The sequence below is a fragment of the Pundamilia nyererei genome, unplaced genomic scaffold (assembly GCF_000239375.1).
Source record: "Pundamilia nyererei isolate P.nyererei 1_Seehausen unplaced genomic scaffold, PunNye1.0 scaffold00236, whole genome shotgun sequence".
Lineage (NCBI taxonomy): Eukaryota > Metazoa > Chordata > Actinopteri > Cichliformes > Cichlidae > Pundamilia > Pundamilia nyererei.
Genome location: NW_005187637.1, coordinates 374,707 through 402,511, shown reverse-complemented (window position 1 = coordinate 402,511; position 27,805 = coordinate 374,707). Strand labels below are relative to the sequence as shown.

Here is a 27,805-nt window from a genome sequence, read left to right as displayed (position 1 = left end):
CATGTCAGCCTAACCATAAATATCAGCTTATGGTGCTCACAGCTCCTGTACGCAACCTGTATGTTTTTATTGTGTCAATGTCACAGAGGAGCAGATTTGGCTAGTTTTTACCTTTGACCAATCCTCAAGCAAATAAAAGAGGTATGCGTTGGTTTTAGTAAAGCATCGGCAGCTTTTGCAGTGAGACTGTGTTACTTTGAAAGCGCAGAGAATGACATAGAGACATTAACCTGGAAAGAAAATATAGCTGCTTTCACACATGAAGTTTGGATAACTTTCAGAGAATCAGGTCAGGATAGTTTTTAGTTTTTCTTAAATGTAGCACACAGCAGAAAATAGCACACTACAGACCTATTTACACAACACTCAGTTTGGTTTAAACCTAGTCACACAGGCCAGTACAGAAGCCACCTGGCAACGACCGGTTGCTATGTAAAAATAACTGGTTACAAGTGTTTTTAAATGGTTGCCAAGTGTGCCAAGCAAATCAGCATATTTGTAGAAACAGCGGGCAACCGTGGTAATCTACTAGTGACCAATACAATTGCAAATCGCTCCTCACTACAGCACCATATACCTCTTTGAGCCTAATTTCACCTGGCGATCGCCAACAACCTCCACCAACGCTAGACCTCTGTGACTGGGGTCTAAACCCAACCAAGTCAAAGTCTCCATCCCCATCTCCGACAACTTTCAGAGCCTTTCAGTTTCTTGTTTCTCTACTGACAGCAACATCAATTACAGGGAGTGAACCCTCATCATTTGATCATTTCCTCACTTGTCTGCTCATTTTAGAAGTTCAAGCGTAAAACTAAAAGAATTCTAAATATACTTCTATAAATATGTACTGTTAAAATTGGCTTTCATTGCTATTTTGCCAACCTAATATGCAAAATTACCCACTTCAGGATTCCAGTACCTACCAAAGCTGAGATTCTACTTGTCTTACTTACACTTGAATACATCTAATCACCATGATTGCATTGATGAATGAAAAGCCTGTTTTTTGGACTAATACCACCACCAATCTAAGCGGATCAGACCACTCTGACACCACTCAAGCCTGTGGTGAGCCAGGAAATGTAAGCAGCTGTGCAACACTGTACTACAATACATACATGCCAGGCAGACTACATGGCTGCTTGGCTCAGCATCATCCCATTGATCTGGGTCAAGGGGTCGTTGATTAGACTGAGTGCGGCAGTCTCTAGGCAATGCCACAATGTCTGCCACACACTCAGCCTCAGCTCACACAGCTGCTACCAGTCGTCATAGAAACACTCAGACTCCCCTTTCCACGAGACACCTCCCCAGTAAGCTTAATTATATAGTTGCGCAAAAAAAGAAAGAAACTGAATACAAACAGAAACATATCAGTGGAAAATAACAGACATCATACACAAGGCGCTGTTTGGGCAATCTGTTAAGCTTTAATCATCTGGGAAATTATTGTCATGATGCCATGTAATGACATCACTGAGCTAGTAGTGGTCATCACTGTGTCACTTCATCCACTCCTTCAGCAAGCTTGTATTAGCTGGAACTTGCCATATTTTCAGCTGAAAAGTCATTTCAGTGAAAGTGATTAAAAAGGACAGTAATATGAAGTTGGCAGCGTTTGCCGCTCATTACATTATTCACCTCATATCACTTGTTTGAGAAGCCGGGGGGCTCATCTCTCACTCCTAATTACCCACTGCAGTGTGGATGAAAGAGAAAACCAAACAAACTCGAACTGAAAAACACACATATACTGCCTTGCTCTCTGAAAAAGCACTGCAGGGTATCCAAGAAGCAAGGCAGCAGAAAATCGCCCCCAATGTACGTACTCAATAAAACATGCAGTCTTGCATGTATATTTCAGAGGGCAGCGAGAATTAGCCCACATTCATCAGACAGCTAGAAGCCCATGCACCCAAACATAACCCAGACTGAGTTTTGGTTGGGAGGAAAACACATTAATTTTGTGAAGCAGCAGCAGCAGCAGAGGCAGCACCTGCTACACATACAAACTAAAACAAAAATGTAAACTAAATGCTGAACAAGTGAGCTCATGAATTAATGTTTGCTCCCACAAAGATATACACATGACGAAGCGACATCAGTAACTCACCGGCTAAACTCAGTTTGCCATCTACCTCTGATGTTTGCTCAGTTTTCGCTCTCTGTCTGAAATCTCTGTCGCTCCTGTCGTCTCCTGCTGTGTGACAAACATATGAACAGTAAAAAGCAGAGTCCGATCTGCAGCAGAGAGAAGTCTGGATGTTTTCACGGCGCTCTCAGGGAGACGGTGTGAACGTGCTGCTGCTACTACTCCTGCTCCCTCATCGACTCTCTCCAACCACCACGCTGCCTCTCTTACTCATCCCTCTCTCTCCTCCTCTACTTCCCTCCCTGCTCCTCCTCCTATTTCTCCTCCTCCTCCCTCCACAGACTACAAACGCAGAGAGTGTCAGTGGACCCCCCTCCCACCCACCCAAAAAAAAAAAAGAGGAAAGAGATGCGTTCCTCCTGTCCTACGCTCTCCCCGTCCTGATCCCCACACCATTCACAGCAGTGGGCTAAACAATGCCTCCGCCGCCACCGATCTGAAAGGAAGCCAGGAGCAGTTCTCAACCCGCAATAATACCTCCCTAACTGTCACCATGGAAACTAATGACGGCCCGGGTTGGTTAGGAGGAGGAGGGCTGGAGGAAGGGGGGGAAAAACGGGGAGATGGAGAGGGAGGGGAGAGTTAAGTGAGAGTGGGTAGAGTGGAGGAGGGAGAGAGGAAAAGAAGCAGGCGAATGAAAGATGGGGGAAGTGTGTGTAAGTATTAGTGGGTGTGCCTGTAGTAGTTCAATGAGTGTGTGAAGATATAAGTGAGCTCAAGTGAAGGGAAGGTGAAGGGAGGATATTCTTCAGATATTTGCTGGAAACACGAAGGGGTGTGGCAACAAACACATTTTTTTTGCTAATGACATTAGAAAATGATCACAAAACACTCATAAAAATGTTCTTTTAATTGCTTGATTTATCCTGCAAAGAGCCCAAATGCAGAGTTATTGAAATTTTAATGATATTAAACACAGAAAGGTAGAAAATATTTAGATTTGTGCATTTCTATTCTTGTTTAAATTACTCAAACTGTTGCTCAGACTGTTCTACAATGTTTTTTCCCATGTAAATATTTTGGATTTTCACTCACATCTGACAACCTCAAATTATCCATTATATAAATACTATTATGAACTGACACCTTCAGCACTATTGCAAAAAAAAACAAACCCCAAAACAAACATCATCTGTATTTCTGATCATTTGTATCTCTCGGGGAGCTGCTTTAACCACAAGTCTCCGGGGAGTACATCCGTGTCCCTGCGTGACTTCCCCCCACAGACATGTGGATCACAAAAGCTGCCAGGATGACGCGCCCAAGCTGCTCGAACCCTCTTCATATGCACATATAATTACAACCACCCCCTTCCTCCGTGTCTCTCGGTGTTCCCCCTCTACACACTCAATAGTTGACATCAGCCTGAAAGACGGGGTGACATTGCCCGACACCGGCTGTGAACCCACAGACAAATGCCACCGATAACCATGGAAACACTGTTGGAAAACCCTCGATTTAAAACGATAACAGGGCTTTAGAGCAGAGTGTGACGAGAAGAGCGGAAGAGATGGTGAATGTGAAAAGGGGGATGGGTGTCTGAGTTTGATTTAAATTCAGAAAACGAAGGGTTTTACAAACTGGAGGGGAGTTGAGAGTGGCTCAGAGTGGGTTAAAATAGGTCCCGATTGATCCTCTTGTATTCATGTTGAACGGGCAGTAAATGCATACTCCTTTGCAAACCGCCTCACCTCTAGCAGCTTATTCTAGGCCACCTCTAGCTGAACTGGGTGAAATTCTCAGCATAGTGAATTATGCATCACGCTGGACGCTGGAAGAGGTAATGCTCTCCGTGGCATTAACATCCGCTGCTCAACCCAGCAGACCTGACGAGGTGAAATCTTTTCACAGGAGGGAAAGAGCAGACGGGGAATCAGTGCTGCAGCCACCCTGCAGGGCAATCCGAAAAGGGGAAAAACCCATTTCAAATTAGAATAGAGCCTTGCCTTTGTGGGTTATCTAATGAGGCATGGTGCTCATGCCCCCTCTTTACACCAAAGACAGGAATGTGAGCTGTGTGTTAGGGAGGAATGTTGAACCTCTCGCCATCTTGCTGCGATTTTCTCATTAATCGAAGGCTGAATTCACAGCTCAGACCAGAACCTGCTTTTAAAAAAGGAGCAAAGAGACGACTGATTTTCATTTTATAGGCTGGAATAACCTCATTTAGATAGAGATGAATTCCCTTGCATAGGATAGTGATACAGCAAGCTGGCACAGCTCTTCTTCCCTTCTGTCACCCTTTATTACACTCACTAATTACAACAACAATCTTTTTCCATCTGTCCACAAAGAGGAACCTTTGTGTGATTATTTAGTCTCTGTCACACATTAAAAACCACTGGAATATTGACAACTAGCGCTAGTCTAAATCTTCTTCGCTCTACTGACCTAAACATAGCATCTGCCACACACATCTGTCCAACAGGATGACCAATAGCCTAACACACACTCCACTCCATCAGTGTCTTACTGGAAAATATCACTCAACTGAGTATATTCAAAGGAACATAAGGATGTTTTTTGTGATTTAATAGGAAAAACATGAAGACCAGCGAGGGAGACGAGCCCTACAAATCACATGTATGTTTTTCTTCTGGGCTGTAAGAAAATGTAAATGGGAATTAAGTTGTATACAGTAAATGCAGAGTATTTTTTCCTCATTAATTTAGTATTGATGTGATTGGTTTTTTTTCAGTTATTTTACATAATTAAAATAATTTCCAGTGACGCATCTGGTAGGCATTTATTTTGTAGTTGTTTAATGTCAGACAAGGCGGTGTTCCTATATCCATGCACCTCAAGGAATAGAGGAATTGTCACAAGGAAGATAGCTTGCCATGATTTAAAAAGATAGACAAGAAAAGATCTCCTATTAAGGAACACTGAAACATACTGGACTGAAAAATTGTAGGTAAACTGTAAAATAACAGTTTAACGCTGCCAAATCTAGCTACCAATGCTATCGTCTGTGGACATACAGAAATTTGAGTATGTTGTGTACACTCCTGCAGTTCACCACCTGCTGATTTCTACAAGACATCCACAAGAATGCAGTCAACAATAAGCAAAACAAAGTATCAAAGCTGTTTGACGGCCTGCCAAAGTTCTGTCAACGTACTTTCAAAGGACTGCGCTGAATTTAGTCTGCACAAACACACACTGATTTTCCCCATTCTTTCTAGCACTGACGACAACGCGCACACTGAGGACTTGGCCCAGTTAGAGTCAGAGAGGACTCGGTACACAAATCTACATATATAAATCAGTATATTTTAAATAGTTCAGATCAATCAGTGAGCTGTTGCCATCATGGCACACTTGATTGCACCCTGCAGATGGTAGCAGGAGGGAGGACACTGTAGTGTTGTCATGGAGGCAATTCACGTTCCACAGCATGTTGACCCGACTCCAGGATTTTTCCAAACAGTCCTCCCATAGAAAAACAACACAAGCACATATGTATATGAATAAATCTACCCCTCACCACTAGCAAACTATTAAAAAACACACACACAGGTGTGAGAGTTTGAGCTGAGAAAATTGAAATCTTTCACATTCTCACGTCCCTGAAGGTCCTGCAGTGCCAGGAAGACACAACAACTAGAGAAATCTCAGCAGAAGATAGAGGTTGAGGAAGGACACAGCGTTAGTCTTCCGCTGTTACTGATACACATTCACCTTGATGCGGTAAGCCTCCGGATCAGCTTTCTCAAAGGGGAACTGCACTCACAAAGATTCAATAGAAGGATCAATTAGAGCTTTCAGATTCTAGTTATGAGTACAGACAGTTGAGCTCATGTGTCAGATTTTGTTGGTATACGTCACTTAGCCTTGTTCAAAAGCTACTTGAATGGGCATTTCCAAATATCTGTTAGATCAAATACTGACCCTGAAATTCACCTTGGCCTTAAGTCCTTAAACATCCTCAAGCAGCAACAAAAAAAAAATCAAAGAGATGTTTTAAATTACTCTAACAAGCACAATGTCATCCCTCCTCTCTTAGGAGTCAAAGGCTCTCTTTAAAGAAGAGCTCATTAATATTTCACCCAGAGGAGAATCTTTTAATTCATTATTAATATTTAAACTTATCTCCAGGAGTGGAGAGGTCTTATCTGAATTACAAAGAGGCTGGAGCCCAGCATAATCCATGTATCTATGTTAACCCCCCACCACCACAGACAGAAAGACGATGCACTAGAACAGCTGTTACATTCTATTAAGACTGCAGCAGATGGAGGTGGGGAGCTCTAGAAAGTATATTTCTACGCTGGTCCCATGATGTCTGAGGGTGCCTGGCCTTAGGGCATGTTAGCAGTTGTGGGTGCACAGCAAAGAAGGAAGAAAAAGAAAAAGGCGAATAGTTAAGATACTACATTCCCAAAATGAATGAAAATAGAAAAAAAAACCTGTAGGGAATGTTTATGCTGAACTGGAAATGAAGTCTAAAACAAAAAAGTAGAGAAATAAATCTATGATTTAGCACCAGCTTTTATTCAACAATATTGTTGCACTTAAAATGTTATGTTGTAACAGGTTATGTAATAATACAAAATATATTAATAAAAATGAAGGCAGACCGATATAGGATTGTTAAGACTAATGTCGATATTAGGTGATATTTGGTGACTCCAGTATATCAGTCGATACTCAGGAAACATGAGCCAATTTCCCTAATATTCATTCTGTTTTATTATTTATTTACTTATTTACAATTATCCAACTGTTCTCACCAAATTGCTGAGTCTCCTCTGGTGGACTACGCAACATCAACACTCAGCATGGTTGAAGGGTGTTTCTCCTTTATTTGCTTCACCTTTTTCATTTTCATTCCTTGGTCATTATAAATGTGATTTCTGATGGGACTTCATTGTGTAGTGGTTTATACATTTGCCTGACCCCAAGAGCTGCATCAGGAAGGACATCTTGCATAAAAAACTGCCAAATCAAATATGCAGAGGTAACTGCTGTGTGATAATATCAGCTGGTATTATCGACAAATCCATCAGGTTTTAATACAGATAATACTGCAAGGAGATAGAGATTCACTAACTGTTTGATGACATTTTAAAATCTGTATAATGGCAACATTGGATTAATGGGATTTGTCACTTTATTAGTGCCTATAGTTACATAATTTATGTATATAACACAGGGTTGTGTGTTGGGCCTGTGATGAAGACATCATTATGTTGCTGTAAGTGCAAACAAAGCCTCCCAACAATTGTCAATGCATCTAAAAATAAACATCTGAAAAATGTCTTTAAAAAAAAACCCTACATTTTAAAAACAAGAAAGGAGAGATGCTTTAAAGCTTACCGGTAATCAACTTCAACAAACATTCATAACATTCTGGCCATGTAAGATCAATAAACAGTGCTGAAAGACGTGTGATTTGTTTCCAAATACCACGGCAGTTACTTCCATTGTGCAACAATGCAGTTCGTTGTTCAGGGTGCATGTCCTTGATTATGGTCTTAAAAGGTGTGATGAAAGCGTACAGCCCTGTGATGGTTTGTAACTATTAAAAGGTGTGATTGTGTGCATGTGTGTATATTAGGATGCAGTGCACACGCAAGTTTCTATCCACCCACGATGGGTTTGGTCATCTGACGAGCTGCAGGCTCATCTCTCCCTACAGCGCCCAGATGGCCTGTGATTATGCACGGCTCAGTAGAGATTACAGTGCAGCAGAGATAGAAAGAGAAACAGAAAGAGTCAAAATAAATAGTTCAAATAAGGAAAAAAGTTGGCACAAAATGAAATGAAAACATGAGGTATGTGAGGTCAGACAACTAGAGGGAGGATGATGATGTGGTGCAACTAGCTTCACCAGCACAACAAACATGCAGAGCAACGTCACAAACAACCTTGTTGCCAGGCATAAAACTGCAAAAATATGAGCTCCATTTTCAAGATCTGCATCATGTTTAAGATTGTGTGCGTGTATGTATTTATGTCAAATGAGAAAGTCTCTAGCATGCATTAAGACAAGGGCATTTGTCACCAGTAGCTGTATGACATGATGGATTGTGCACGTGCAAGTAAAGCACAGCCAAAAGGGCGATGTGAAAAATGATCCATGCTTCACTGAACCAACACCATTTAACTCTTGATGTGTTTATCGTTACAGTCTCACCTGGAAGATAATATGTCAAATCTGCTCATCAAGTCTGTCATTTAGAATCTTACAGTTCAACTGCCTCTTTGCATGTTTGTGACCCAAAATATGAAGCAGTTATTTACGTGAGAACCAAATATCTGGAGATTGCTAACTTTAATACTACGATCACCAACAGGAGCGAGTGACCTGCAGAATGCAAAGCATCTGCAAATTCTGGTTGTGAATGAGTCAACATATTTATACCTCAGCTATCTCAAACACTGAAACTGAGAGTAGCACTCACTCAGTCACATTTCTTCTACTGGATTAGAGACAAGAATGATGCAATCCTTCTCTGAGTGTCATTCAGAGAACCGAGCCCACAAGCTACTTATTGTAATAGGGTTGAAGCTTGTTGTGGTTATGAGAGCTTTCCCAATAAGTGTATTGCTGGCACAGTCTCCCAGCTGGCAAACAGATTAGCCGAAGATGATGCGCGTCTAGCTGTTTCGCTTTTTTTTCACCGGCTGAACGCAAGAAGACATATCAGCGGGGTCACGCTGCAGAAGACCAGCATGTGTGTGGCGCTCCTAGCTTAATGAGACTCATCATTCACTGTTGAACAGCAGCACCGTGGTAGACGACAGTTTAACAATCCAGAGTACACACAACTCATATTTCAAGGGTCCTTTTGGAAGAAATTAATTACAACAACTTTGCTTCGGGCACCTAAAGCAGCCTACAGAGAACACGCTTTTCAGGGAATCAGTTGACAGGCACGCTTGCTCGCAGATGTGCGCACACATGCAGACATGCATACGCAAAAACACAGATGCTGAGCAGCCTGAGGCGGCTTGTTTTATTGCATTTTGACCTTTCAGGATCGATGTAAATCTAATGAAGAGCTTGTTAGTGAATTAGGGCTGCAACCCCCTCCCCCCAAAAAAGTCCCCAAAACAAAACGAAAAGAAATGGCAAAACCTGAAATAACTGTTTGACAAAGATTATCCACAGCAGGCCACAGGAACAGGATCCATCTGTGTGGATGTGGCTCTCATCTCCTCATTAGGTGCAGGGTGTTATGACTGTCCTGTGATGAGAGCTGAGGCTGGGTGAGGCATGCTGGGAGAGGGCAGTACAGTTAAGTGCTCGTAAACTCATCAGTTCAAATCCCCGGGTGATGTTTTCAAAACAAAGGCAGGGCCTAGGTGATGCATCCTACCGCAAGGATGTGAAAATTCAGAACTACTGTCGAAAAATGCAAGTCATTTCGAACTGCAGCCATTAAAGCGGCAAGGCGGAGCACGGATATTGCTCCAATATCACAGTGATATCTTGTTTCACAAAGTCATTACAGAAGCAAAGCACTACAGCAAGATAAATGGCCGACGGGCAGGGCAGACTACGATAGAAGAAAGGAGAGGAGACAGCCGAGAATCAGCCGGCTGTTGCCAGGGTGACCTTCAGTGCGAAGCACCTCGAGGTCACCCAGAACGAGAGCAGCTCCGTCACTAGAGCTTCAGATCTGTGTAGAACCCGCAGACAGCGTAGACAGCACTGCCACTGCTTTTATGTTCATGACCTGAATCTCCAAATATTAGACATATATTTATTTTTAGCATATGTTCCCTAAGACTGTAAGTATTAGAAATGAGAACAAATACAATATGGTGTGGCCCAGTAGATTCCAGCCCTTCTGGCTTATGATCATTTTCCATAGCGACTTGGCAGGCAGGTTGTTTTAAATACCTTGAAGATCTTACAACAGTACTTAGCCTGTCTCGGTATTCAGTCTTTTCTTATAAGACTGACTGACTCAGTGATGATTACATATGTGCTCTGTCACAGCCACATGATCTGCTGTAGGTCTTCCTGTTTGTCTTGTCACTGAAGGGAAGTCTTCATAACTCTGCTGAGGTATTTAGGGTTATAGCCATGATGCAGAATGAATCCAGAAAGACAGGACCTGCTTTTTGCTCTTTTTTCTCCCCACAGAATAATTATTTTTTTCTCTTAAAAATACATTTAAGAAATAAAATTATCACATAACAAGCAAAAATTCAGACATTTTGAAAAAAAATTCGTTGTTTATTTGTTTAAATCTAGGCTGTAGAGTATGGTTAGGAAATGCTCTCTTCTTAATCAGCTCTGGAGGTCGCCAGGAGTAACCTAACAGTGCCACCTAGTGGTACCACAGCAGTTGTGCACTTAGCATTGCAACAATACAACCAAATTTGCTAAATTTTAAAATTCGATCTTAAAAAAGAAGTTACGAAGAAAAAGCAGCTTTTCCTGCTTAGTTTCATTTCTTTGGTGATATTTCGAGTGACAGGAGGGCTTTGAAGGCAGCCGGGTTTCGCTGGGGCAGACACGTCTGCAGTCATAACAAATCATCACACAAAGCTGTTTGAGTGAAAGCAGCATCTCTTCTCCTAACAGACAGAAACACTGTCATAGCAGCTGGGGTCACGACCCTTAAAATGCATACATCCAATACAGAAAGGCTCCAGACAGTACAGTACTTTCCCACTTGGTATCGCCTTATACTGGACTAAATAAGAGCCCTGTTCAAACAGCCGTGGCATCCAAAAAGGAGCTACTCTGTGACAGTCTAAGACTGGTAGTGCGGAAGACAGTTGAAGAGAACAGAGGCAGAAAAAGCTGACTTTTTTTCTGCTGACTGACAGGCCTTGAGGCTGTGTGTGTGTCTGCAGTGTTAAAAAGAAGGCGTTAGAATAAAAAACTTTTTAAACAAGTCAAATAAGCGTCAGCTCTTAGTTGCAGAATCTTGAGCTCGTTCTTAGGGACCAAAAATACACAGGCTTAAAGGAAGGAAGAGGAAAGGGAGAGAGACAATGGTTAATAACAACAGAAGGGCAGAGCAGAGGGGGGTGTAGGGTGGGAGGGCACCCAGGGGAGAGAGCATGGAGAATTGAACACAGGCTGTCTTTGTTGGCTGCAATCAGCAAGACTTAGGAAGACATTTACAACATGGTTCATGGCGACGTCAGGTGAATGAGTGTGTGTGTGTGTGTGTGGGGGGGGGGGGGGGGTAGAAGGAGGGTGGGAATTGTTGAGGAATTAAATTAGCTGAAAGATCAAGGACTGCCGGGTTTCCAAAAGATATACAACTTATTTGCTTTGCTAACCATTCTCTAAGGCACGTCTGTGTTTTAGATTGATTTCCAACCTTCAAGTGAGCCACTGGTGTCATTTCACTGGGGTGCAGATTTCAACATCTGGAGCTTTGAGATGGGAAACGTATACACGTGGAGCCCACGCTGATGGTCATTAACCAGTGCACAAACACAAAGAGTTATGGCTCAAGGACAAGCAGCAACCCTGTAGTAGAAGAAATAACCAAACTCACATGTCCTTGTTTGGTTATTGATTGGCTTATTTTTGCTTCTCAGCAGCAGCGTCCTTGAAAGCACTACCACAGAGAGTTTTTATAACAGTCCGTGCTCATAACGAAAAAGGGCCAAATAAAGTAATACAATCGTGGGAGGAAATAACAGGATTCAGTGAGTTTCTGGAAAATCCTTATAAAATAGAGAGAGAGAAAAAAATCACTAGTGCATCCCTAAACTGGACTGGACATTTTAAATAAGGTTTAACATAATCCCGAAAGCTGGTCGTATTTAATATTTTGTATTGTTATTTTGTTTAAGGAGGGGAAAAATACCTAAACATTTAAATTATCCAATTTAGATGATCTCAAACCTTCCCTTCAAGGTCATCTTTCCATGCACCTCTAGACCTTTTCCACTGTTTTTAGATTTCTTGCATGAGTTTGAGTTTGGACTGAATCTTTTTTAATAATATTGAAAAGAACAAATGGTGGGAAATGCATTTCACAAACTCATAGATGATCTTCTGCGTCTTTACTGTCTTGCCTTTCTAGATCAAATCAGTCTCGCCATTTTCCTCTGACCTGTGGCATCAACAAGGCATCTTTGCCCAGAGAACTGCTGCTCCCTGTTTATTTTCTCTTGTTTGGACTGTACTCTGTGCGTCAAAAACCCCAGCAGGTCAGCAGCCCCTGAAGTACTCAGACCAGCTTGTCTGGCACCGCCAACCACGTTATATTCAAAGTCACCGAGATCTTCTCCACCCTGACTCTCAGCTGAACTTCAGCAGGTCGTGGTCATACCTACATCCATACTGAGTTGTAACCACGTGGCTCAAAATTTGCATAAACAAGCAATTGCACAGGTGTACCTAATAAAGTGGAAAGTATATCCCTAGTTGGCTAATTATAGCAGACCAGTACATACTGGCTGGGCTTTGGAAAGAACCAGAAGCAGCCAACTGCTCCAAACAGGTTCTGAATTTATATGTTCAGGCAGGAATCGTATATTTTAGCAAAGATTGCTTGAAGAGGGCTGTTTTCAGTTGTTAGATTGGTAGACAACAGAATATTGGCTATATCCATTTTATACCTTCGACTGAACAATTGTATCCGAATGCTGATGCTCACCATCTAACCTAGAGGTGAACTCCACCTGGCTCTCTTTCTCTCCCTCCCTGCTCCTTTTCTCCCCGCCTCTCTCCTCTCTAGATACCCTGCCTCGCCCCAGTGTGTACAGGAAGCCACAGTTTCATAGAGGTTGCTCTTCTGATGATCAGAGGAGGAAAAACACAATGCCTTCAGTGTGCTAAAAAGGAGCTCCACTCATAAAATGTACACACACACATACCACACACACCACACACACAAAGGGAAAGAGATATAATGGAACATGCTTTTACTATTAAGCCTTTTTTTTTCTTTCCATATGACTTTCCCAGGAAAATCCCCCTCATCAGGGTAGGTCCAATCCAGACAGACAGCAGACGGGAGAACAGACAAAGATACAGATAGACACAAAAGGCTTTTGAGGAATGGACCTCCATTCCTTCTATTCCTGTGACCGAGACAGACATTTTGGGTGAGTCAGCCTACTGTTCTAGGATCATATCTCAAAGCAAAATTGCTGATTTCAGATAATTTTTTTTCTTCCACTTTGAGAGCGAGCGCAGAGTTAAACTCAATAAATCCCGCACAGACACACACGTACACACTCTCAGAAGTTCTTCAGACATGCATCTGGCTTGCATACAGTTTGACACATCAAGATTAGCAGCATGAGATTAATTTAGTCTCTCAGAATCTAACATGGCACTTGTTTATCAAGTGACACCAAGTTATTCTACTCATTTATAGAAGGCCTCAACAGTTGGTACCATTTAGGAAAACTAGGTCACTTCCGCCTTCTGTGTGTGTGTGTGTCAGCCAGACTTTAAGCCAAGAGACCTCCAGTATAAACAGTTTGTGCAGGAAGAACTGCTACTCTGATCAGAAACATCCTAATACCAAACAGAATTTTGACTCAATACTTCGACTATACTCACTATCAAAGTGCAGCTCGCTCTCACTAATCTCTAAACACTCTCTGGAAGCAGTGTGATCCCATAGTGCAACATCTGTTAATTATTCTACTTTCACCGGTGTAAAGTAGGTGGATACAATAATGCAAACACAAACAAAATTATCTCATAAGTAATAGTAATTAGTAATAGTACTATTAGTACTAGTTATAGAACTATTACCTCTCTGTTAAAGAGGGAAGATTTTTAAGCCATTTTCAGACCTTTACATTAACGTTCCGGAGAAATTCATTCTTACCTTCAAAAATGACAGAATGAGCCTGAGAATGAGTATGTGTCAGATTTTTGCCATAAAATGGAGAAAACATTATGCAGAGTTGCAAATTCCACCTGCTTTTAGCCTCTTTGTCTCTCGCTGCCCAAACAAATCATTTCAAATCAAAGGAAGCCTCAAAGCCCATCCTTTATGAAAAACACAAGCTTTCTCAAAACAGACTACAAAATCAATTCTGAACATCAGCGCATTTTAGCGTCAACAAAGCAAAAGAGGCGTGAATAATTCTCATGTAAGCTACGTTTCACCTCATTTACTTTTCTTAATAGCTGGGCATCTATCACAAACCAAAAGGTTGCAAAAGCAGAATCGGTGACAGGTTAGATTAATAAAATTCAGTAATAATCAGTTGAAATTGGGATTGACATTTAGAAATCATACTAAACACCAATCAATCACTTAATCAATTAGAGTAGAAAAGTGCCATAAGAACCAGTCCATTTACTATTTATAGACACTGAATTTCATTAAACACCTACAACATCATACACTGAGATCCACATATAAAGGGAATTTGCAAAACTATGCACTTACCACCATAATAGCAGCATCTTTCATTAGCCAACTTCATTATTATAATAACATATTTATAAATCACTAACAGGTTTGGTCGGGATCTAACAGACACTTTTTCCACATGTCAGACAGGTGAGCTGTCACGCACAGTTACACTATATAAGGTGCAGTTTGAACATTTGTTACACAGCAGCTGCACCCCTGAGTGTCTTTTGTGTCACTGCTCGTTACAGCTTTCTCTTACATAACCAGGTTTTTGGGGTTTGTTTGTTTTTTTGCTGTTTTCTTTTAGGTAGGTATTACTGTCTGTTTTTAACTAAACTGATAATCCAGTAAACACAACAAATTCAAAACTGCAAAGATATAACAATAAATAAAACTGGGACAGCTGTGGATTTTTTTATTTTATTTACTAATGATTTCTCGTGTATCTGTAACTATGCTTATTCACGTAACAACAGTTCCATGATTCAAAACACACCTTTCAAAGCAACCAGCCCGGAAATGACGGGAGAACCTGTTAAGCAGGAGCTTCAATAGAAGTAGAAAGTCTGTTCACTGTAACTAGTAACTATGAACCATACCAAAGCAAACCAGTTTCTTATCCCACGCAGTTCTGTTTAGATTCAATCAGGTTGTGTTGTGAAGTCACGATACTTTTGTAAAAGTGTTTCATGGGCTCTTGCTTAGTCACGCTTACCAAAGTCACACAAGCAAACCAGCTAAACTATCTTATCATGTGTAAAGCTACACTTTCACACCATTTAGCAGTGCACAAAAAGCTGTTACTTATTCTGAGTGGACAGATGGTTTAATACAGAAGTGTATCTCTATGTGTGACTGGGAAAAAAAAACACCATGTGCAGATGCAACTTTAAATGGGTAATCCTTCATGTGATGTAGTGTAGGAAAAAAAGGCTTTCCAAATAAAAGTGCCCGATTTAAAAAAAAAGGGGGTCAATGGATTCTGAAGGCTCTTTTCTACTGACACACAAATGCAAAACTTGAGTGTCGTTTAAGCTGAAGTCTTTGCAACAGCGGGACCCACACATGACCACCATTAGAGAAATCAATGTGACACTCAGGCAGGCCGGGAAAGAGCCGCCCGAAGCTTCTGCATGGCCCTGAAACTGAGTCATGCTGCCTTCCCCACATGCACACACACATACACACAGATAAGAGACATGGAGGAGTAGAGAGATGTAGAGGATGTGCTTGAGATTGGTTCCTACGGGAATACTATGAGTTTGTCTTTGGTTAGTATTAATCAGCAAGTTGTTGCCTTCATTATAAACAGCCCCGTGTACAGTGATAGTAGCTGCTGACTCCATCCAAATTCGTAAGACCTGTCACATCTTTCGCAGATACATGTGTTAGAAACTGACAGTATGTTCGGATTTAGCTCCTCACTGTTCCTGCTGTGTTTGTGAGCTGTTATACCGTGAGCAATATAGATTAAGTATAAATAACCTTAAAGTTTGCATCCTTGTAAAGTAGCTATAATCAATTCTTGGATCAAATGACAACTTGTATGAGGCGTTTACATCCGTCTCTCCTTCTGTAACTGACTTATGGCACTGATTAATGGCCATGTCTCTCTTTTTGCAGAAAATGATGTTGTCACAGTGATGCTGACCTTCAAATTGTCCTCCGTCTCTGTTTGAAGAGGCAGATGACCACCAACCACTGACCCCCAAAAGAAAGGGGAAACCCTACTTTAGTTTGTGTTAGATGGGTCCAAGAGGGGGACCTGGGATCAGGCCAACATATTATGATTTATGCATTTTCCCTATTAGACATTTGTTTTAATCATATTCACCTATCAGTTTATGATTTATTTCAAGTGAACATTTGTGGTCAAATGTAATGAAATTCCCTTGATGTTCGAAACAGTAGCACAGATGGGAGGTCACAGTGACCACCAATCTCTAACCGTCTCATTACTGAGGCCAAATTTGCCAAATTTGGAGGAATAGGCTCAGTGTGCACCTGGAAAAGAACGAGACACAAAGACAGACAGCAGGGAAACACGAAGGCTACAGATACAGATGTCATCAGCGCGTAAGGCGACATACAACCCAAGTCAGACAGCACTTGTAAAAGTAGAAGAGATGTACAGCAAGTGGAAAATGTAAATATTGATATTTAATTCATGCCTGGAAAGTGAAACTCCTTCCTTGGAGATCAACAGCTAGTTCTAAAAAACCCTCTTGGTGTTTACATTCAATATATGATCACTAAAAAAATGCTGCTTTAGCTTAATTTTGAGGTTTTAGGCTCAATCTCACAATAACTTATGGCCATTCCCCCTTTTTCTTGCTGGGCAGATATAAATCGCACCATCGTTCACCATAACTCCTCTGCTGTTTGTTTATCTAACATGGAGGGGAAATGTTTACATTAGCCCACACGAGCCCAATAGCTTTTGTTAATAACAAATAACCTAAACAGCCAGATGGAGCATCCAGCTGCCCTACGTGAACCACTATTGTCCTCCATCTGTGAGGGAGACGTCCTCCCATTTTTCAACCAGCAAAGGGAGTGTAAGACGGAGACTGAAGTCTGTCAGAAAGGTTTATGGAGTTGGAAACAATCTGAGGACTGAGGTAGACCTCAAACTGAGAGGCACACTATCTATCCAACCGCAGTTTATTTGTGATGTGGTTTATTTTAATAGATTCTCCAACGATTTGATGCAAGCAGCTTCCAACCCGTTTGACCCTCCCATCATGTAAACACAAAAATAAGCATTAGAGAGTGCACAGGCCGGTTGGGGTTCCCATGTGGAAGGAATATATTTTGGGGAAGTAGGGAGGGGGGAGGTATTTCATCTGATGGTAGCTGCGATGAGCAATAGAGCTGTGTGTGTTTTGATGGGGGCTGTTTAAGGCGGCCACAAAGTGGAAGAGCGGGGCAGAGATTGATCTGGGACAGTGTGGGAGAGAAAGAGGGAACTGCAAAATAAATAAATAAATAAATAGGGAGCAAGGCCTTGGGAGTGAATGTGTGTGGGAGAGAAACGATACACTGCTGGACTGCCGGAAAAAAGAAAGTCAGCCAGAAGGACAGCAGATCGATTCCTCCCCTGAGTCTCACAGCAAACACGCTCTTTTTTTTCCTGTCTGCATAGCTCACCTCTGCTGCAGCTCCATATCGTCCCATCAGCACTTCATCTCTATCATTCTTTCTCTCATATGCCCTCCCCCATACTCTTCTTTGTCTGCATGCTAGCGCTTCATTCCCAGGCCTCTGTGAAAGATCTTGAGATTTGCACGAACTTTGGCAGTAAACTTTTTGGGGTTGTTTGATAGGAATATGAAGTCTAATGCCCCAGATCTGTCATCTCCAGGCCATGCAAAGCAAAATGCATGACACAGGAACAATGATCTGGACACGGTGTGTGATGAACAAAAGAAAGAAAGAAAAGAAAAACAAATCCCCCCCCCCCTCCTCCTCCTCCTTCTTCTTCTGATCGTGGTGAAATAGAAATGCAGGAAAGATTCTCAAAAGATCTCAGCATCAAAACATGGCTGCCCACACTGCAAAGAGGAAACCACACACTGTCACTCCCCTTAGGCCAAGATGTCCCTCTATCATCCAGCCACATAGCTGCACAGACAGACACACTTGCAACACTTTCAGATAGCAAACACTTCCCCCCTCCTCTTAAATCACATTCCTGGAAGAAAGTGTGTAGCTCTTATGGCCAAACACACACACACTACTGCAGGATAATAAATGAGTCCTCTTCTTATGATCATTATTAGAACGCGGTGTTTGATTTCCGGTCACTCATTACTAAACATACGTGTGTGGGATATTTATGAGAGAGGGGCGCGTCAGACAGGGGCAGCAGTGAGGTCACAGCTCCCTCACTCAAGGTTTGGCACTGGTTCGCTACTATTCCTGCCCTGTCAGCTTCAGTCTCCCATACAACAGAAATACCTCTTTTCAGTTATGCGGATAAAGTCGACAAACGAGCAAACAAGCTCTGAGTTTTGTTGTGGGGCTGATGCGGGCCTGCAGCTGCCCTGTTGACAGCTGGCAAAAGCATTCTGGTATTCAAACCCTGTGCGCAATACCAGCCGTAGCCATTTGGAAACAACTCTTGAAAACCGCAGAGGGTTAATAAAGACACAGAGAGGGAGGCTCGCAGTTATTCGTTTTACTCACCGGTAGCTGAAACTCCTTGCATTTTGCACAAACTTCTTCTCGCCTCTTTCTGTTAAAATCTTCTTTTTCTCGGAGCAACTGGCAGCAGCAGCAGCAGCCGTGGATCCAGCGTACTGTGGGCTAAACTCGGAGGAGCGCCTGCACTTAAGAGCTTCACTTTTCCTGTTCGCCGACTAAAATAAAATAAAAAAATACACACAGACCCACTATGGTGACTTCATGGCTTCTTAACAGACGCGAGAGACGTTATCCGAATCAGTTTTGCGCAGAACAAGAGGTTTATATTCCTCCACATAGTCCTTTCTCCTCCCTCTGACAGACAGAAGTCTCTCCTCTGTGCCGCTGGAAGAAAAGAAAATGCGCGTTCCCGCCGGTGCGAGGCGCGAGCACTACAACCCCATTCATTGAGTGCAGTGAAAGCTAAGCACTGGAGGGAAAAAAAAGATAATTTGATCTTTTTACAAACTAATCAAGCTTTTTGTTTTTTCTTTTTCTTCTTTTTGGCTCACTGTTTTATCATTTTTCTTTCTTTTTTTGTCCGTTTTTAAAAGTAGACCCTCTATCCTTGTGCATTTCACATGCCCTGGGACAGAGGCATGAGTTGTCACATGAAGCCATGAAAAGGATGAGGCCTATTTCAGTAGATGGTTCTGCTCTGAAATCCCCACATCTGCCTATTAGCTAGGAAATAGTTCCTGGAACATGAATACTAACTGGCACAGCATTTCCATGTCACTGAGCAGGCTTTCTCCTCATCTTTTAATTGGTTCAGTTGGTTTTTCTGTCTCATCAAACATCTGCTGACTCGGTGAATGCTTGTTGAAGGAAACAAGGAACCGAAGCAGAAAACAAATCATGGATCTGCAGAAGTTAAGCTCTCATATTATAAGGATATTATAAGCATGTCCTAACTCTAAACCTCCACATGATACAGTCGATGAGGAAAGGTCACCGGGGGTGTCTGCAGTCTGCAGTAGTTAAATATAACTAAGAACATTTACTCATGAAGCACATATGTAGCTTGACTACTTTTTTCCTTCAACACCTCTTACTCTTGTACTTGTACTGAATGTCTAAACGTTTCAGACGAGCCAAAAGATAAACATGTCTAATATGTAAGTAATGAAGCGAGAAAACAAGGGTAACATTTACTCATATCACATCCATGAGATTTATCTTAACTCCCTGGATACCGCCCAACCCCTGTAGGCTGAAAAAATGAAACTGCACGAGCTAGTAATGTATTAATATTGTGGGATTATAGTAGTATGGACTCATTTTGTGCTTAACACATACACTTTTAGCGCATCAGTGTTGCTTCTCAGTGATCATTTTGATTAATTTTTTTTTATTTTTCCCTAATTTTCAGGATCCTGTAGCGAATAACTTTCCACAGCCCTCGCTCTGTGTTTCTGTGCAGCCTCCCACCCACGTATTTGAAACTTGTGTCTGTTCAGCTACGCACCATTAACCCCTTTTAAGGCCACTGTTGGTGCTTCACACTTGTCACGAGCCTCAGATCCACACAGACAACAGCAGGGCTTCTAATGATAACACCTCTTTGTCTGGCTGCTTGCCAGGCAGAAGGCTGCTTCATTGACCTGTGCTCCTCTCTAATAAGCAGTGAATACACATTATATTTCATTCCTCTCTTCCCACATGTATATGACCTCTGTGACTACACTATTGAGTCACACATTTTCCACTTTTCGGCTTTCCACTTTAAAGACACAAGAGCAGCAAAATATTCTTCTTTTACTGTAACTTTGTACGTTTTCTTTGCTTTAGAGAAAAGTTCTGAACATGTCAGTGCAGAGTCTAAAAGGCCAAGTGTTTTGTGGATGACTGGATTTGTGTTTTTAAATAGATCGGGGGCCCAGTGCCCCTGGGTGCATGGGGTTGCCTGTCTTTCGGCCTGTCTGACAGTCTTTCTAGGGCATGCTGGTCCATAGAAAATAGAGCACCAAACAGTCCTCTGGGATACATCCTGTGCTCTGCTTCCCCGGGGCTCCTCCACTCAAAACCACAGAGCAGAGTGAAACAACTGCATTCAGAGAGAGGGAGGAAAGAGGAAAATGAGAGACTGGGGGAAGTGAGAGACAGAGGAGGATGTGAAAAATGGCAATTAGGATGAAGAGAGGAAGAAAAGCAGAGTGGCAGATGAGCAGCCAAGCAGAAAGCTTGGTGCGAAAGTCAGCATAGATAAGTGTGACACGAGCTCCACAGAGCTTTTTACACTCATCTGAAAGTGCCGTGGTATAAATGTCCCAATCACATGATAATCACACTCCAGAATTGGGTGCCAGTCGTCATTTGTTCACTCTTTTTCAGGTGCAAATTAAAACCTGGTATCGATTGAATCAACACTTCATTGTTTGACACAGGCGAAGCTGCATTTTTTTGAGACCACACCAGCAGCTGCGTGGAGATACTACAGACAGATCTATGAGTCACAATAGGGAGGACGCTCACACCCTGCATCCAGTGTCAGGACTCAGGAATTTTTGAATTCATCGTGAAGATGAGCTCACACTCCACAGGTCATAAATTGCTTAAGATTCTCGCTGGTGTTATTTCTCCTCCGGTGGGGTTGTTTAGAAATGTGTTAACGTGTGTGTTTGAATCCACGCGAGGCGTGTGCGGTGTTGATGATTGCCGTTGCTCTTTCAGACCAGCTGATCACAGCTCTCTGCTCCTTCAGGCTCCACATGGATTCATCACATGACAGCCCCGGAGCACACTCATAAAGGAGACTCTTTGTAAGTGCAAAGAAGCGCGCCCTCTCCCCCTTAAGGCCTGCAGCTCTCACAGTTACTGGAAGAGTTACAGTTACTCGGTCAGCTCACAAAGACGTCAACAGTTGTAGCATGGGGACCCCAGGTGGTGAATATAGATAGTGCATCAAGTGAGTAGTGAAAACAGCTGCTCTGCTGCATGAATCCTTCTTCATCCTGGGTATAATCGCAGCAGCTGAGTATTAATAGAACAAGACTGATGCCATGTAGTGACCCATATTTCCTCAGGCGGGGGGGGGGGGGATAATGGAAGACTGGCACCAACAAAAGCTCCACTGTTACTGGAGTGATGTCATTGCTGACTTCTCCTGACTGGCTATCATTAATTCTCTGATGCTGAAGAATCTGCAGGACATGAATGGTAAATGATAGCACTTGGTTTAAGTGTACTGATTCACATCACTGTCTTTTAGTGACACAACTAAGCATTAATAATAACTTATTTCAGGTTTATTATATATAAACCTGAAATCAGTATATATTATATATAGGACTGACAATGGGACAAAGCTGTAGGGTGGACTGATCAGTGATGCTTTACTTTTATTTTGACTCAATGTAAATGATTACATTTCCTAAGTATTGCATGTAAATACAAATTCTAGGTGTGTCTACTTTGAGGATTTATATTTTATGCCTCTTTATATTTCTAGTGCACTTATTCACAGGCAGAACTTCAGTGCTTCACGCTCCTCAAAGGAAGAAGACGACTAAGTAATTGCTATATCACATAGTCATTTATTGTAATTTGAATACCAAAACCTACACATTAATGCATAGCAGCCCCCCATAAATAATAGCAAAACACTGATATAGTAAGTAAGTGCTATAAATTTACTGTTAAAAATGCTCACATTACTTTTAATACATTTACCAAAAAGGTAAATGGGTCTGCATACTTTAGTTCTGATAAAAGCAGTGGTGGAAAGGACAAGAGTAAGAGTATCTCTGCTTCTGCTGTCTTAATTTTCAAACGGTGTAGGGCACAAGGCAAACATGCTACTGCTAAATTGCCAGCGTTTTTTTTTGGTAAACTGTATCCAACGTGTCAAGATGATATTCCACAATTTCGTAAGGCGAAATAAGATCGTAACTCTTCCTAGACCTTTTATTTGGATTAAATATTAAATGTCTATCAGAGACTTTAAATGAACTACTTTCATCAGAAAGTAGGAATGTTTTGGAAGCAATCTGAGAAATGCCCACATAGCTCTAAAGGAGGAGAATGAACAATGACAGGAGTGTGAGAATAGCTCACACTCCTGTCATAGAGAGAATCGGATGTTTTTCTAAAATGATAAATAAAAATAAATATTTGAATATTCTAAAAGGAAGAAATACAGAATTAACCAAACCAGAAGAAAAACAAAATAAAGAGAGGGAGCCTTGACTTAATATTGACAATAAACTTGATCTGGGTGGACAGAAAAGATGGTTTTAAAGTACCTAAGAGCATCTGAGCTTTCAAAGTATAGAATTTTAGCTCTCTTATTCAGAGGGTCAATCTTGTGCTTTTTCACTTCTTCGTTTGGAGTAATCTGCACATTCAGAGCGCTTATAGATGAAGTTTAAAACATTCATACAACATTTTGACCTCTAAAGTGAATGGATCAATAACAGTTAGTCCATCCATTTATTTGGTTTCATTTGCATAAATAAAAATCTAATTTTTTCCCCTTTATTGTCATTAATGTGTAGATTTTTTTAAATGGCATAAAATAACATTCATACTTTCCTCTTGTAAATCAACACCAAGAAAATAACAGCAGTTTTAATTGAGCAGAGAGCCGGCCTCCAGAGCCTCGGCAGGAAATGCTGGGTGTACCAAAGGTCAAAAAAGAAACTGGGACCAATCAGTGCTTGGGCATATCTCCAGGAGGGAGGGACAGTGGAGGAGAGGGGGAGAAAGAAACGGGAAATGGAGGGGGCAGAGGAGGGAGGGGCAAGGTTTAAGAGAACAGACAGGGTAGGGATGGGGGAGGCGGGGGGGTTTTGGTGGAGGTGTTTTTATGCATTGTGTGAAATGTGATCAGGTTCCTGGAGCCGCTTGGACAGCTGGGAAGTTCCCCCTTCCCCTGGCTTCCAACTGGGAACGCTATGAGGAGACTCCAGGGCTGCAGACCACATACTTCAATGGTTAACCCTTTCATCCGCTTCAGCTGTGGAGCAGCTATAAATAACAACACTGAAACACGCTGGAACTTAAGTCACATTTATTGATTTTAGCCAGTATGACTACCCTTACACAGACATACCATCTCCACTAGAAAACAAACAAAACACTTTCATAGGATTAGTTCAGCAGTAATACATCAGACTTAACTGGTCCCCGCCCCAAGCCCTAATTTTTTATTTTCTCCCTTTTAAAAACACCCCGACAAAAGTTTTAACATGTTTGTTTTCAACTCTGTGTAAAGGTCCCATGACTGAGAAACATGCATATGACGTTTAGCTGTAATCAATATGCCACTAATCATAATGCACATTATTGATAAGAATACAGTACTGCATGACAGTTCAAATAAATACAGGTGAAGTCGTTATTTCATATAAAGATATCAAACTCTCATTATGGATCAATACTGAAACACAATATGACAATATAAAGTTTGCACAGCTATTTTTTGTAGTATCACAATGCTATCGCTTCCAGCAAACAGAAAACTTTCTCTTTTTAATGTAAAACAGTATCTGAATTGCACTTTTTTTTGTTAGCTTCTTATCCATATTGGTAACTTTAACGCCTCAACAAACAAGCATTGGCTATAATGGCACTATTCAAGCTTGTTGATGCTAATCTTGTTTTCTGTTTCCTGAAAACACCATGCTCAAAGATGATGTAAAAAAAGATTCAAGAATAAAAAAAACAAAACAAACAAAAAGTCAAATTAGACAAAAGTAAAGATAAAATGCGCTCTCTGCACATTTTTAACAATACTATTGATATCACATTACCTTCACCAAACAAAGCTAGAGATACATAGATGTTTCCAATAGTACACTGATCTACCCCAACACATTAAAGATGCTTGGAGCACTTTGTTCAATAACAGGAGGCCAAAGGGATCTCTTTTGGTTCCCAATGTTTGATAAAATAAAATTAAAAAAAACTTTTCTCAATACCCCTGAATTTCTCGAGGGGATCACTGACCTGCAGAATTCAATACAACTTGAGTTTTATTGAGCTAATTTCAAAACTATCACCTCACTCATGCAGAAAAGGGGGAAAAATTCCCTTTGCGCTTATTGCTGCTCACAGTCATTTTGAACCCAAAGTCCTCACCTATATATAAAAAACAGAAACATAAAAGACTAGTCTAAGATTCTCCCTTGAAACAATGAAAGGCACTACTGGTCAGAAACGAAGAACTAAAACGAACCGAAAAACAAAACCCCGGCTCTCGCACGGCGGCGAGAGCCATGGCCCAAACTGCACCTTTCTTAGTTTTTTTTCTTCTTCTTTCCGATTCTTTTTCTCATTTTCAACCTAAACGGTGTACCAAGATTTGGCACAATAAACAAAGAGAGAATGAAACAATTCCAATTTGGAATTTTAATTGTCGCAGTTGCAAAGAATTCTGAAAGCCAGCGATCCCGTTTCAGTGGAACGCCCTCGGTAAGAAGCTAGGAAAAGCACATATCGTCGTCACGCAAATTTTTCCCAAGACACAACTTACCTATTTGAGTCAGAGCGTTGTCAAGTTTCATAGTGTAATTTTTGAACTATTCCTAGGAATAATAAATACATGAAAAAACCCCAGAATTTGATCACCCTGGATTTTTGTAGAGAACATGGCAGTAGAACAAACATATGAAAAATAAAAGCAACAGCATAACACGATGTAACAAAAGGATTTTAAAATGATTATTTGATGGATAAATTCTTGAGGACAGAGTCATCATAGTACATTTGTGGTTTGTGGAGCCTTACTGTAGTGCGTATTGTTTAAATTCAAATATTTGAGGAGGACTTACAATACTACAGTCCTCCAACCTATATTGGATAACTCAACAAACCATTGTACTACCATGCTTTCCTATAGGTTAATAATAGCATGTTATAATCCTATAAAATGAAAGTGCACAGATTAACAAAACGATAAACTAAAAATAAGAGATAAAACCAAACAAAAACAGCTTGTTGATTAAGAAACGACCACATCTCCCTTGGCTTCTCAATAGAGGATTCGGAGGGATTGGCCAATTACAAGCCAAGAAGTTCACTGTACTTGCGAGGCAAAAATGGCTTCCAGCAGAGGCATCCACAATTTGGACCAAGTGTGATCCTAATGTGCATAATATAACAGAATTTTAAAATGAAAAGGGGAGGACAATTGATTCAAATTAAAAACCTGTGCTTAACGTTTGTACTTAGGTTTTTGCCGTTTTATTTTTCTTCAAGTCCAAATAGCCTAGAGTAGCGCTAACTCGTTTCGCCCAACTCAATCAGCAGCGAGAATGGACCTTGTGTTGGTACTTCGTCGTCCGTGCAGAATTACTGAAATTACTGCAAAAGTGGAGAAACAAACAAATAATGAGCATCATTAGCACTTGGTTTTGGTCATTTGAGAGCGACTGTTTACAAGGTCACAGCAGCGGAGTCCACGCAGACAAAGTAAGATGGCGGCTGTTGGTTAGTCAAAGCAACAGAAAGCGATGTTAGGAACTTTAAGCCGGCCAGTATGGACATTTCGTTTCTGGTGTGAAAGCGCATTCACTGCAAATCATCCCGCAGGTGCGGTTAGGAAGCCAGTGACTCACGAGTACCATGAACTTTCATTCATAGGACAGAGCTGAAGCCACATCTCACCACCAAAGGAGATGGGTCTTTCTCATTAGCCATGCAAGTAAATGAAAAATGGGTTATGCTTTTGACATGCAGGCTTACTTTTAAATCAGAAACAAGATGAATCATGTGAAGTAAAACTTAGAGGTGATGTGGGAGGAGCCTGCAGGCAGAGGTAGGAGGAGCTTTGCTGTTTTATTTTAGGTGGCATATTGCAATGACACCAAAAAAGCCAGACATTGATTTCAAACTAGATCGAACCAAGCGGGGATTAGTCTATCTAAGGAGAGGGGATTCTAGTCACAATCACATCCTGCAATCATCTACTGCTCAGTAAATCCACATAACCTATACAAGGGATACGGTTGGGAGCTTAACTAATTTGAATCAATGTCCTCTGGTTGAGCGAGCAACCAATCTCAAGGTTTTTTTTCCTCCAAATATCAGCGGGAGTTTATCCCTCAGAAAAAGAATAAAGAAAAAAAAATATCACGGGGTGTTTTTCGCTATGCCAGCCTCTTCTCATGTCTCTAAGTATCATGGTAGGATCTTCAATTCCTTAAATTATAAACTTTCCCAAGGAGATAAGCATGCGTAACGAAAAGCACCCCTGGATTAGATTCCCCATCCAGCCACACATCTGGCTTTCTTCACCAGCACGTTTAGCTTTCTTATCTCCTCTCTCAGGAGCTGGTTTACAACACGATTAGTTCTCCCTCCTCTACTCCCTAAACCTTTTTTCTCAGCGCAAACTGATGGAAACAGAATATACCGCACTTGTAAGTTGACTGAACTTCAAACATAGGAGTGACTGACCTCTAAGGAGGCTGCGCTTTTTTTCTTTTTTCAGAAAGTGTACAATAGCCTCGTCTCCATGCTGTGTGCTGCGGCTTACGGATGCGCACTCAAGCAGGGTTGACTGCGGACATAATTCCCTGTGTTCAGAGGAATAAATGCCCATTGTATATGCATTTAAGAGGAAGGAATACTGTAGTAGAAACCTGCAAGATTATAACCTGAACATGATCCTATTAAGAATATAGAGAATTTTATATATAGCTTATTAGTAGTAGAAAATGCTATTTTTTTTAAACAAATCTTGCAGGATTTCCTCACATCAACCCTGCTTTTAGCATCATAAAGCTAATGTGTCTATGATCCACAAGCGGTACATGGATTTTATTAAACACAAGCCCCACTTAAATTTTGTCTATTTGCGTAATACTAGCTTGCAAGGGGTTAAAGCTATTGTCAATACTAAAACAGTACGTTGCTTTGTCCTCACACACCAAGCAACCCAAGAAAACAAACAAGAGAGGCCCTTCATTTCAATGGTTAAAAACCTTGTACACAAATGAAGGCCCTTCACCGCAACACTGAGATATAAACACAGGCAAAATTCGGAAAACACATCGTATGCGAGGACGTTACCTGACAAAAATATTCCTCATTCTAGTTAAAGGGTGAGTGGTGATGCTGGGGGAGCAAGCTGCTGACAATCTACAAGAGAGAAGGTCGTAGTAGCGACCGAGCAACGAGACACAGATTAGAGACATTAGGAGAGGACTTTTTTTTT

At 41.4% G+C, this 27,805-nt stretch overlaps 2 protein-coding genes across 5 annotated transcripts in view; both read right to left on the bottom strand.

The window, feature by feature from the left end:
* fgd (faciogenital dysplasia) overlaps positions 1–18,985 on the bottom strand; it is a 52,238-nt gene extending 33,253 nt beyond the window's left edge. Inside the window, exon 1 of one of the 2 annotated variants that reach the window (XM_005749067.1) lies at positions 18,649–18,985. In XM_005749067.1, the coding sequence (XP_005749124.1) occupies positions 18,649–18,670 (22 nt within the window). In that variant the 5' untranslated portion in view covers positions 18,671–18,985. Of the gene's footprint in view, positions 1–2,113; positions 2,265–18,648 lie in introns of those variants that run through there. The other variant, XM_005749068.1, reaches the window with a different exon arrangement.
* Positions 18,986–23,645: 4,660 nt separating this feature from the next.
* The window catches only part of LOC102203886 (protein bicaudal D homolog 2-like), a 40,506-nt gene continuing 36,346 nt past the window's right edge, over positions 23,646–27,805 (bottom strand). Inside the window, exons 11-12 of one of the 3 annotated variants that reach the window (XM_005749063.2) lie at positions 27,661–27,729; positions 23,646–25,950 (exon numbers count right to left, since the gene is read on the bottom strand). In XM_005749063.2, the coding sequence (XP_005749120.1) occupies positions 27,682–27,729 (48 nt within the window). In that variant the 3' untranslated portion in view covers positions 23,646–25,950; positions 27,661–27,681. Of the gene's footprint in view, positions 27,730–27,805 lie in introns of all 3 variants that reach the window. The other 2 variants (XM_005749062.2, XM_005749064.2) reach the window with 2 other exon arrangements.